An 11,270-nucleotide genomic window follows, 5' to 3' on the forward strand; every position below is an offset into this window, starting at 1 on the left:
ATGTACACAGCATTTTCATCACAGACTGTATAAAAGAGATTTCACTTCTTCTTCTTATTTTGGTAAAGGTTGATTATCCCGGGTTAATACCCAAACGCACGGATAACGGGACGAGCTGGTCTGTCTCTCCGGTGCAAGCACAGAGTTGCAAGCATGGTTTGTGTTAGTATGCCTGCGGTCGCAGTTTCGCAGCGACCCCTCTGTGCCTCTCTTTCTTTCAGCCCCGCTGACTAGACGCTCCGCCAGGAGATGCTTACCAAGTAGATCAGTGCTGACATCACCAGACACAAAACCCTGCTTTTTTTTTTTTTTTTTTTTTGCTTTCTTTTCAAACGAGAAGTTCTCCAATGCCTCGGGGGGAAGGAACGCGCCTCTAACAGGCAGCGTCAAAACATTTTCTTCATCCAAAAAAAAAAACACAACACCGAACATGAAAAACGTTTATTGCGATTTTATTTTATTTTTTTTGCAGTATACGATTGAAGCGCGGTAAACTGTTAGGGTTATTGATAAAAAAAAAAGGGGGTCTATATTTGGAGAATTAAAAAGTCCGTGATACTTAATTTGGCAGAAAGCGGGATCCGAACATTAAGGTAACATTGTGTTCTCTTTAGAGATTGGAATAAAGTAGCTACTTTTTATTATTTTTTTGGTACATACACTCTTCTAAACGCCTACACTGTGTATACTTAGTCATATTTTAATTTAACAGAGTCGATTCAGGTGTTGATATTACAGATGGTTAATTATTATGAGCAAGTCTAGCATGATCCAGTAGGTTACTATAGCATTGTTTCATCTTTATTTCTGTGCCCTCTGTCCACCCCCCCCCCCTCCCCTCAAAAAAAAAGCTGAAACAGACCATCACAAATTATCAAAAGTTTATTTACATAGTATACAATAAAACCAGAAAAGTATTTATGTGCGAGGTGAAGACAGTACACAATGCTGCACGTAGACCATCGAACAGGGAGCGCGAGCAGCACAGACAATAAGAAAAAGGTACAGGAAATAACAATACATTTAGGGAGGACAGACTTGTTTTTAAAAGGTGTCTAAAAATTGAAAGTGCTTTGGGCATCTGGGATTTGAAAGGTGTAGCCTTCCGAAGTGGAGTCTGGCACCACACTCTGGTCTTCCTCCTCCTGCAGAGAGAAGAGGATCAATTATTACAGTGAAGGACGTGGCTCTGCCGGGACTACATGGCCTGTGTTCCTTTATCTGCCCCGCGCCCCACCAGTAAATATCCAAGCATCAACACATTGCTATTTCAGTATAAAACATGAACACGGGCCTGGCAACAGTTTTAAAGGGTGTTCACTTGTCCAGGTGGTTACTTCAGGACCCGAATTCAAAAATCAAAGCATATGACCTTGCCACTGCTCCTCTGTACAATAGAAATGGCAAGCCATCATTATTTAATCCAGGCATAGGTTTTACAATACAGACAGATTCACGCTTTGCATAGCAGTTTGATCCACGCATGGTTTTCTCTACAAGTTTAATAAGGCACACCTCAGCTTGCTACCTATAAACTGTGGCTCCAAGCCTATTAATCTGTAATGGGTGAAACTGTGATGCAATATGTGAGTCTTATTTCCCATTCCTGTATTTCCTAAAGTACTATTCACAAAACAAAATGATGTGTGCTGCTTGAAACAGCGATTCACAGAGATGCTGCCCTAGAATAAACGGTCACATCCCCGATTACACATGAACACCTCAGCTTACCTCTCCTGAGAAGTATTTCTCGATCAGGTTCAGGGAAGCTTTGTACACCATCTCGTTCTCGTGAGTCTGGAGCGCTTCTATCTTGTCCAGACCGCCGATCTCCTCGATCATTATACACAGCTTTTCAGTCTCCCCAAGCTTTTCACCAGCCTGCAAAGCCAAAAAAAAGTCATCAGTACTGTGAAGAGTATACGACCATGGACTGCATCTACCGTATGTATAAATGCAATTATAAAAACTGCATTAGAGATCAACCAAAACATATACTGCCGACAATCTGTTCACTGTCAGTCGATTCGACACACATTTGAAAGACTCCACCGCATTCCCCCAGCAGAGGGGAGCACACCCCTGCTTCTGTGCTGCTCTGAATGCAGAGCAGACTTGGCACCGGTACGCACCAGGAAGATGTTGGAGATGGCATCCAGAATCACCAGGATGGTCTTGCTGTCCTTGGCAGACAGCAGGTTCAGCAGTGGCTCGATGACGCCAGCCTGGACCAGGTGCACCACCTGCTCGACCGTGCCCCCGCTGGTGTAATTGGTTACAGCCCACACTGCCTCCTTCTGGGTCTTATAATCTCCCTGCGTGGGGAATAAAAATCACAACAGTTGAAGGAGGCACATGTGCAAAAAAAAAAAAAAAAAAAAAAAAAACTCTGGTCAAGCCCGAGCCAGTCTCGTATTTCACAAAATCAATGTGGCCACAGGAGAGCTCGCTGTACACACTGATGGACGGTCAGGTACATGGTGTACCTGCGAAGACTGGCTTGCAATGCTACAGCCATTAGAATCTGTATGGGAAGACAGAAAAAGGACTACATCTGCATGGGTGGAGCATGCAATATCAAACACATTCCCACACAAGTTTAATCTGGTCACTTTCCTTCGCACTTAACAATATGGAAAAGCTGTTCCTCTATAAAACTCTCCTGTTATTGGGAAGAGAGCTGGTTTTGGAAATGCAGTACAGAAACGGTAAAGATCAATGCAAGGAACAATGTACACCCAACTGTGCAGAATAAGGCTTAAATTCTATCAAGGGTTTCTGGGTGACAGTATCACTAGCTACCTAACCTTATACACTGGTCTCAAGCCACCGTGCACAAATCTGTAAAATACTGAAGCTTACAGTAAAGCCAGTCGCCACGTAGAATAAGCACTGCTTTTCAAGCGGAGCCCACCTTTCGAATGACCTCCACCAGAGAAGGGACCAGCCCGGCGTCGATGACCTCCTGTATCTGAGCGTCCCTCCCTGCCGTGATGTTGGACAGGGTCCAGGCTGCCTCCTTCTGAATGTTGCTCTTGGGGTGCCTGAGCAGGGCTGGGAACACAGCCAGGGCTCCAGAATCCAGCACGGTCTGGGTCTGCTCGTCCGTGCCAGTCACGATGTTCCCAATCGACCGCAGGGACGGGGTCTGACAGGCAAGAGGAGAGGCGGGCACAATTACACGCTGGACACATGGCAGTAACTTACACAGAAGAAACGCATGTACATGCTGTAGATCAAGAGAGGGAATCCCTTAGGTATCCAGTAGCTTAACTTAAGACGTGAGGCCTGGATGATTAAGCAGTTTGGCATACCTGCACATCTATCAAGTAGCATTTGAGTCTTGTCATGAACAAGAGTGGATGCAGCTTCATACCAGCAACATCTGCAATTCCTATACTGAACTTCAAACCCATGTCAAATTTGGACAGGACAGTGTTGTTACCACGTTCATCAGGGATGGAAATAAATCTGATTGCACAGTAGTTTTGGCCATTCCAGGTTTCACAACAAGCTTAATTAGCCACAGCACAAAGGTAACAAGCTCCAGTGTGTGGAAAGGATCAAACAGCTATGCAACAGGAGTCTTATTGCCATCACTGTTAACAGGAGCAGAACACGAGTTCCACGGTTTTGGGTGTGAGTTCCGAGGAGCTGTGCCACACACATTCTGTTAGCTTTTTTTTTTTGGCACAGGGTTTTCAATGGCCACGTTCAGCCAGTGTTCTCACCACTATGGGCAGCTCGTTGGAGCCCAGCAGCTGCACCAGGCGAGGTACCAGCCCAGTCTGCAGCACCACATCAATGCGCTCGTTCGGCCCGTCTGTCAGGTAGGAGATGGCCCAGCAGGTGTCCGCCAGGACCTCCCTGTCGTCGTGGTGCAGGAGCCGGATCATGGTGGGCAGCAGCTGCCGCACGGCGGGCAGGGGAGGGGCCGGGTTCTTGTTGCGGCACAGGTTCGAGAGGGTCCAGGTGAGATTGCGCAGGTACCCAGACTGGAGAGTGCAAGAGACACATGGTTGAGAGACTACATGTTTAAATAAAAATGTGCCATGTGAGAATCTTGTATCGTCAGATTTCCTATAAGGGTCTTGTGTTAGCGTGTTTCTATTATACAACCCCACTAGGTTACATTAAATCTTAACAAACAGACTGTAGTTCATTCTAAGTTGCCTATAGCTTGAAACAGAGTGCCAATGCTTACTTACAGACAATGCAGACAGCTCTGGGACAGCCAGCAGTGCAAGCAGGGGCTCGATGGCTCCGTGCTTAATGACTCTGTCTCTGTACGATGACCCATCACCTGAGAAGAAAAACAAGTCAACACTAAGCATTTTGCAAATCACACTTCAGCAAGTAATACACTAAATTATTCAAGCCAAAAATATTGTACACACTATATATTCCTGGTTCATCACATACAAGTCTAACTGATTTGTGCTACAGCTTAAAGATGGACACATGACTGGGGATTTCATTTGCTTAACAATTTGAATGTCACTAGTGCCACCTAGTGGACAGCTGCTTGTATCGCCAAGCTGCCCACCCACCTGCAATGTTCCCCAAGGCCCAGACTGCCTGCTCGCTGATGTGGGGGTGCGGGGAGGTTACCAGGCTGATGAAGGCTGGAATGGCGCCCCCTTCCACCACAGCCCTGGTCTGATCGGAGGTCCCGGAGGCGATGTTCGTGAGGGCCCATGCAGCCTCAAACTGGATGGGGCTGCAGTCAGACAGGCCCAGGAAAGCCACAAACTTGGGGATCAGCCCCGCGCTAATGATGCCGTCAATAGGGGGGTGTCGCTCTCTAGACAGCAGTTTCCTGAAGGGAAAGAGACAAGCATGTATGAAGGAGGAAAAGGAGTTTCAAAAAAGTACAGAACACTGGAAAGTGAGATCTATTTTATTATTCATGCAAAACAAGGGCCACAGTCCAGGCGTCTATGCTTGGTTATTTCAGAAGGTAAGTTGATAATGCACAGCAGAGGGCTCTGGCACAGCGTACCTCGCAGCTTGTGTTGCTTGAAGCTGAAGTTCCAGGTTGTTGCTGTTTACTCCACTGACGATCTCCTCCACAGTCCAGTGTGCAGCAACCTGTAGACAGACCCCACTAAAATTAACTGCAGACACACAGAAACCCCGCTAAACACCCTGAAGCCGATCCAGACCCCGCTAAACACCCTGAAGCCGATCCAGACCCCGCTAAACACCCTGCAGGCGATCCAGACCCCGCTAAACACCCTGCAGGCGATCCAGACCCCGCTAAACACCCTGCAGGCGATCCAGACCCCGCTAAACACCCTGCAGGCGATCCAGACCCCGCTAAACACCCTGCAGGCGATCCAGTCCTGCAGGAGTGAAGTTAGGAAAGCCCTCTGCAGGCGTACTTAAAGAATGATTTGCACGCAGGGGGTCAGCTTCCTTTCCTCGCCCTACCACGACTTCCGGTTATGCTGATGAAATTTTAAACATCGATTCTATTGAACGCGATTACGAACCGCTTTCCAAAGGCGTCGCTCAGTACATGCAATTAGTGTTTGAAGTCTTTCCTAACACGGCGCTTGGTTTAAAGCAGCCGCGCCTTACCTGTCTGTTGTGGTTCTTTTCTTGAAGGGGCGAGGTAGCTTCGTCGGGGAAAGTGGAGACATTCCTCCGTTTCAGCAGCTGCTCGTCTTTCTTCGCTTTTCTGAGCTCCACGTTCACTTCGATTCTCCTCCTTCTCAACTCCTGAAACGGGACACGCAATTCAAGCACCGGCCAAGATGATCAGACCCCGCCCGGTCGCAGATTTCTTTTTAAAATATTTAGATATTTCAAGAACGGGTTTGTGCGCGATCTATGGTGGGAGTTCGAGAAGTTGCACGGACATAACTTTTAAAAAACAACAGAAAAACATGCTGGCCTATGCGCTGTAAGACTGAGGCACAGAGAGGTGACAGGCCGGGAACACAATACCGATAAACTCACATTGCTGTCTTTCCCCTTGTTCTTGAACTGAGTCAGGCGCACAGCGTTCTCGTTTCCATCAGCAACAGACATGTTCAGCATGAGCAAATTCAATCGGGATATCGATCCAACACCTAAAATAATAATTTAAAAAAAAAACGCAATCATTAATGCAGCACCGGTATTGATGAAAATAATAATAGTTATTTTGAGTGATATTATAGCACATGAAAAAGCTTATTTTTTTTAAATCTCCAATCACGACTTTTAAAAAAACACGTTACTTTTTATTAATGTTAGACTTATTCAGAGGTATTCAGTTATTACTTACAAGCGATATATAACTATTTATTTGCTAAACTGCGCACCAGACTGTCGCCGCTGCAGCTCCTGTATTAAAACGTGGCTTTCAGGTCCGCAGCGGCGAGACGCTGCCCTTTAAGTTCCCGGTGCTGCGATTATCTGATTGGCCCATTCGAGCAAAAGCAACTCTCTCATTGGACGTTTCAAAAAAAATCGCACGACGCGCAGGATAGGTTGTCAGGGTTACGCGCAAAAAAAGAGAAAAGAAATAGCAAACCCTCGCGAGAGTTTTGAGGTCCCCGTGTGTTTTTAAGACATGTGCATTGTTATATCGATTTCCCTGCTGTGTTCAGTCACTGTGTTGCATTGTGTTAATTTAAACACACAAAGTCGAGGTCTTTTCAAACTGCTCGATCAGTTCTTACAGCAGAAAACAATCAGCGCACGATTAGACGCCAGTTTATGATTGGGAAGACGTGGTGACCCAGTGGCCTAATGGATAAGGCATCAGCCTCCGGAGCTGGGGATTGTGGGTTCGAGTCCCATCTGGGTCGCAAAACAAAACACATATTTTAGATCAGCTCAAGATTATATATAAACTAAACTAATCCAAAAAATAAAAACAACCAATTTGCAGATTTCCTGATATCTCAACATGCAATTAGTTGTGTGTGTCTTTAAAAAAAAGAGTCAGTGTGTTCATGTTTTATGTTAACGCTGTAGTTTAATTTAATACCAGGAGGGGGCGATAACAGCAAGTTGACAACATGACAAATATAATGTATTGAGTAGAAAAATAAAAACACGTGTTGGGCACACACACACCTCGTGACTCGAAATGTAGCAACACAGCCGTTTCGTTTAATTGTAATAGTTACACAAAAAAACAAACTATAAACTGCTATAAAACTATAACACTGTTGCCATGTCGCTATCGACATATCAGAAGATCACACCCGCTTCTAGTGAGACTTACAGATTCTGCCGTTTTCTACAGATAAGAGTTTTAGTTTGTTCTGTAGATTCCTATTGGATTGTTTTTCTAATCTCTCCTCGCTGGGTGTGTTACACGATTCAATCTCCTTTCATTCGTGTTTATTTGCAATGCAACGCGTGTATTTGGAATTGATGATGATTTGGGAGAAAGTGGGTGTTTTGCATACAGTATTCTTTTAAAAAAATGTTCATTTGACCCAACAGAACCCCAATAAGACGTTTGGAATGTGAAGGCTCGAATGGAACCCTTAATGATTCCAATTAGAACGCTTTGGTTTCCTGCCGAACCCGCTATAGAACCCGCTTTAGCTCCATCATTAGAACCCACATGTACCACAAAACAAGAATTCTGAAAGACCAAAGACACAGGCTAGCTCGAAACACCTCGATTTCAGAGCCCTGTTCTACCGCTGTGTATCCCTGATACTGGCTCCGTTTCTTTAGTGGTCTCAATTGCACGGCAGAGCGAGAGCCTCGATGAACAGCGGGCTCATTGTGTTAAGCAGCTCGACCCGAGTGCTAAAGGCTGTGCGAACCGATCTGTTTTCCATGGCACCGCCTTCAGTTGGCACAAGCATCTGGACGCGTATAAAACGAGCCCGGAGCAGACCACATGCACTCAGCACACTGGAGCGGACACAATGAACGCGGCTGTGTGCGCTCTGCTCTCCTTAGCGATCCAGTGCATTGAAGCGGAGGGACCCGGCGCTGGTAAGTGAACACGATACGTGCCTGCGTTAATAACGGGGTGAGACTCAAGGATGCTGCCTGGAATAGTCCGGTTATAGTTATCATTCTCAGAACTCTTTCAGTCTCAAAGAGTGCATCTCCGTACTGTTACTCCATCGCTTGTGCAGTGCCGCGCAAGAGTCAAATACAAGCTAAAAACGGACTAATAATCATCATCATCATCATCATCATCATTTACCTGTATTTTACATGCTATTTTATGCAGTAACACATGTAAAGCACGGTGGGAAATGATATTATAAAGGCATTTTACAGTTGCGATAACTAAACTCGCAGTGAGGCTGCTTTCTATTTGTGTGTGTGTGTGTGTGTGTGTGTGTGTGTGTGTGTGTGTCTCACTGTGTAATTTAAAGACAGTTACATGCAGTGAATTCACTCCTTCCTTTAATGATTTCTGTTTCCAGCGCTCTTCTCTTACATGGCAATGCCGTACCCTAAAGTAACCTCTCCGGGGAGCTTGTCAGAGGAGTCACAGAACCGCTCGAAGATGCACGTCAAAGACACCTTTCCTATAAACGGTGCGCTCGGGTCGGCGAGCAAGATGGGCGACCCAAAATACACGTTGCAACAGAACCCGCTGCCCGGGCACGGCTGGTACAAACACGGGGACATAACGCAGGCGTCACAGCCTGACAAAATAAAGGCAACTAAGAGCCACAAGTTTCCAGCAGAGCACAACAACGAGAAAAACAGACACGAAGGGAGGACCCGAGCACCAGATGTCGCGACCGCTTCTGCTCAGCACAAAGCCGCCGGGAGCTCGCCTCCCCAAGCGGAACAGGACCCGCGGTTTCAGCCGTACAACACGCGGTTACGGGACAACAGAAGGATGGACCCCGAGGAGAACAGACCCGGCAGGTCCAGCGTTTACCAGCCCGGCAACGGATCAAGGAACAGCACCGAGCACGCACTGGCTTCCAACCGGCGCTCAAGCCTGCTGCACCACTTCAACATTTTGAAAGAAGGTGAGGTTGAATGAAGCTCTAAAATTCACAAACCAGTTCAGACCGTTCAACTGGCTGACATGCCTCCTGTTAAATCATGCTGTGTGCTGGGTCAAGAGTAGTGATTATCACCACTACGGGACCACTTTACTCAAGGTAACATGATGCAGTCCTGGATCAGTACTTAACAAGGTCTCTGTGAAACCAGCCTTATCACTTGTTTCATTATTCATGCCTTTATTGGACGCATGGAAATGCTTTCTTATTTCTACAGGGGTGACCAAAGCTGCCCTTCCAGTCCTGGTCTTTGTTCCAACCCTGTTCTAAATTCTTTAATTGAACCAATTTAAACTCCCCCCCCCAGGCCCCGAAGAAGTTCATTGCAATATTTTACCTGTTAAACGTGGGGTGGAATTGGACACAACACTCATCTTCTGAGTTTCAAATAATTCACAATTTACAGTCTTGGCAGAAGTTAGATATTATACAAAGGTGAAATAAGTCTGTTGTTATTTGTGTGTATCTACACACACACACACACACACACAGATAACCCCATTCCTGTACTGTACAGTCTAAGGATGGTAATATATATTTATATATATATATATCTACAGTTCATATTTTGTGTATTTTGTAGAGTCCGAATACACCAGAGAAACATTGTGCTTGAATGAATGCAGGAAGGAGCAGGACGAGAGGGAATATTTCTGCTCCAGTGAATTCGGTAAGCCCTCGTATCTCCCAATCCATACAAGCGAGAATCACACCAGTGCTGAGACTGCATGGAGCATGGTGTCTCGTCACATTGTGTTTCAATTCAATACACACCAGCAGAGGAAGACACTTAGCAGATTAGACTCTCTCTCTCTCTCTCTATATATATATATAGGGCTGGAAATAAGACTCCTAGTGCATAGCTGAGTCACCCATTCCAGTTTTTAATACAAGCTTGACTAGCCACAGTGTAAGGTAACAAGCTCAGGTGTGTCTTATTAAACCAGAAATGGATCAAACTGCAATGCAATGGGAGTCTTACTTCTCTCCCTGAGTGTGTTTATATATATATATATAAAAATATTTGTATTGGTGTCAATACCCTGTCAAAGCTAAATATATCTGCCAGTTAATACTGTCCTGCTTCTCTCTCTCCGGAGCGGTCAATGGCATCGTGCACGACATCGAGGTCTTGAAGAAGGGCGTTGGGCTCGTCACGTTGCTCATCAGCAGCGATGGTTTTTATAAAATGAGTCGGCTCCACGTGGCACCGGACGGCTTCTTTTTCAAGGTTCACGTTTTCGTGCTGGACACCTATAAGTGTGCCAAGCCCTGCCCGGATTTTAAACTGGGTGAGTTTGGAAGCTTCCCAGTAACCAGAGGCAGCACGGAGCAACACTGTGGCTACAATGCAGATCCTTCCCTTTATAGGGAATCACGGATTACCCTCACTTCTTATAATACATTTCAATACATTTATATTCTTAAATCACATCTCCAACCACCAAAGCACACTTGTCGTTTAACACTTACACAATCTATAGCAGCATGCAGTGCGTCTGAGATCAGTTATTTTAGCAGCTGGTATAATTTTATTAAGTACACTAACTTAATTATTTTATTTTTATATATAACTGCATATCTGTCCTGCCTCTTTCTTGACTTCTAACGAGAGGGACACACCTGTGGTCTAAAGTTGTAACTCAAGCTTCTTCGAGTGGGATTGTAATAGTTGTTGTAATAGCTGCAAGCATCTTTTCCACTCTACTTTCCAATTTTACCTGAAGTTAAAGTAGTCCCAGATTTATCAAAGTCTGTGAAATCTTCTGTACAGAAAAATTAAATACAAGTTCAGAAGATTGTCGGAGGTGTAGACCTAGGGTTGCCACAAAGCAGGACCTCCGAGTGGAAGTTTAAAGTCTCTTTAGAAATCCTATATCCATAACATTACTATTATAGTACTGCCAACCAATGAATATTCTGTGTCTGTTGCAGTAATATTAGATCCTCATTTATCAACTGCATTGAGTGTCTTGGGAAGGCGTATTGAATTCCCAGGACAATCCAGTTTAAAAGGGACAGGTGGCATCCCTCTGCAGATCCCTGTAACTGCCGTGCCCCTTCATGTCTTGCTGCAGGGAGCAGGTACATTGTGATGGCTCAGATCTACCACCGGAGGCGGCACCTCTCCAGTGAGCTGCTAGCACTGCTGGCTCCGAGGCTGCGGCCAGGTGACGGGCTGGTTCGCAGCAACAGCTACGTGAAGAGATTCAACAGGAAGAGGAACCAGAGGGTGCAGGAGGCGGCTTACAGCAAGTGCAGATGAGCGCAGTGGCA

General features: G+C 45.7%; 2 protein-coding genes and 1 non-coding gene across 4 annotated transcripts; 2 read left to right on the forward strand and 1 right to left on the reverse strand.

Annotated features, from left to right (window-relative positions):
* Positions 1–870: 870 nt before the first annotated feature.
* Positions 871–6,383, reverse strand: LOC121307646 (importin subunit alpha-1-like). The gene is made up of 11 exons (XM_041239867.1): positions 6,275–6,383; positions 5,965–6,077; positions 5,584–5,724; positions 5,003–5,091; positions 4,551–4,819; positions 4,209–4,303; positions 3,732–3,995; positions 2,915–3,148; positions 2,133–2,315; positions 1,732–1,881; positions 871–1,145 (listed from the first exon to the last, which is right to left on the reverse strand). The coding sequence occupies exons 2-11, from the start codon at positions 6,043–6,045 to the stop codon at positions 1,056–1,058; spliced, it is 1,596 nt and encodes a 531-aa protein (XP_041095801.1). The 5' UTR covers positions 6,046–6,077; positions 6,275–6,383; the 3' UTR covers positions 871–1,055.
* A 344-nt stretch (positions 6,384–6,727) lies between these two features.
* On the forward strand, positions 6,728–6,800 carry trnar-ccg. Its single transcript has one exon. It is a non-coding gene; the product is annotated as a tRNA-Arg (tRNA).
* A 1,028-nt stretch (positions 6,801–7,828) lies between these two features.
* Positions 7,829–11,264, forward strand: LOC121307647. 2 transcript variants are annotated; one of them, XM_041239871.1, is made up of 5 exons: positions 7,837–7,953; positions 8,397–8,957; positions 9,577–9,663; positions 10,094–10,285; positions 11,072–11,264. In XM_041239871.1, the coding sequence occupies exons 1-5, from the start codon at positions 7,884–7,886 to the stop codon at positions 11,257–11,259; spliced, it is 1,098 nt and encodes a 365-aa protein (XP_041095805.1). In that variant the 5' UTR covers positions 7,837–7,883; the 3' UTR covers positions 11,260–11,264. The 2 variants fall into 2 exon arrangements, with proteins under 2 accessions (XP_041095802.1, XP_041095805.1); XM_041239868.1 differs by lacking the exon at positions 11,072–11,264 and having other exon boundaries at positions 7,829–7,953; positions 10,094–11,061.
* The last annotated feature ends 6 nt before the right edge of the window (positions 11,265–11,270 follow it).

This window comes from Polyodon spathula, chromosome 57, assembly GCF_017654505.1.
Source record: "Polyodon spathula isolate WHYD16114869_AA chromosome 57, ASM1765450v1, whole genome shotgun sequence".
Taxonomy (NCBI): Eukaryota; Metazoa; Chordata; class Actinopteri; order Acipenseriformes; family Polyodontidae; genus Polyodon; species Polyodon spathula.

Excerpts from the sequence above, each read along its gene's own strand:
- LOC121307646 (XM_041239867.1), bottom strand. The coding sequence starts at position 6,045 with ATGCTGAACATGTCTGTTGCTGATGGAAACGAGAACGCTGTGCGCCTG. Across the intron at positions 4,304-4,550 it reads GGCCTTGGGGAACATTGCAG|GTGATGGGTCATCGTACAGA; the intron begins GTGGGTGGGCAG and ends TTTTCTTCTCAG. Across the intron at positions 1,146-1,731 it reads AGAAATACTTCTCAGGAGAG|GAGGAGGAAGACCAGAGTGT; the intron begins GTAAGCTGAGGT and ends TTCTCTCTGCAG.
- LOC121307647 (XM_041239868.1), top strand. The coding sequence starts at position 7,884 with ATGAACGCGGCTGTGTGCGCTCTGCTCTCCTTAGCGATCCAGTGCATT. Across the intron at positions 7,954-8,396 it reads AGCGGAGGGACCCGGCGCTG|CGCTCTTCTCTTACATGGCA; the intron begins GTAAGTGAACAC and ends TTCTGTTTCCAG. Across the intron at positions 9,664-10,093 it reads TTTCTGCTCCAGTGAATTCG|CGGTCAATGGCATCGTGCAC; the intron begins GTAAGCCCTCGT and ends CTCTCTCCGGAG.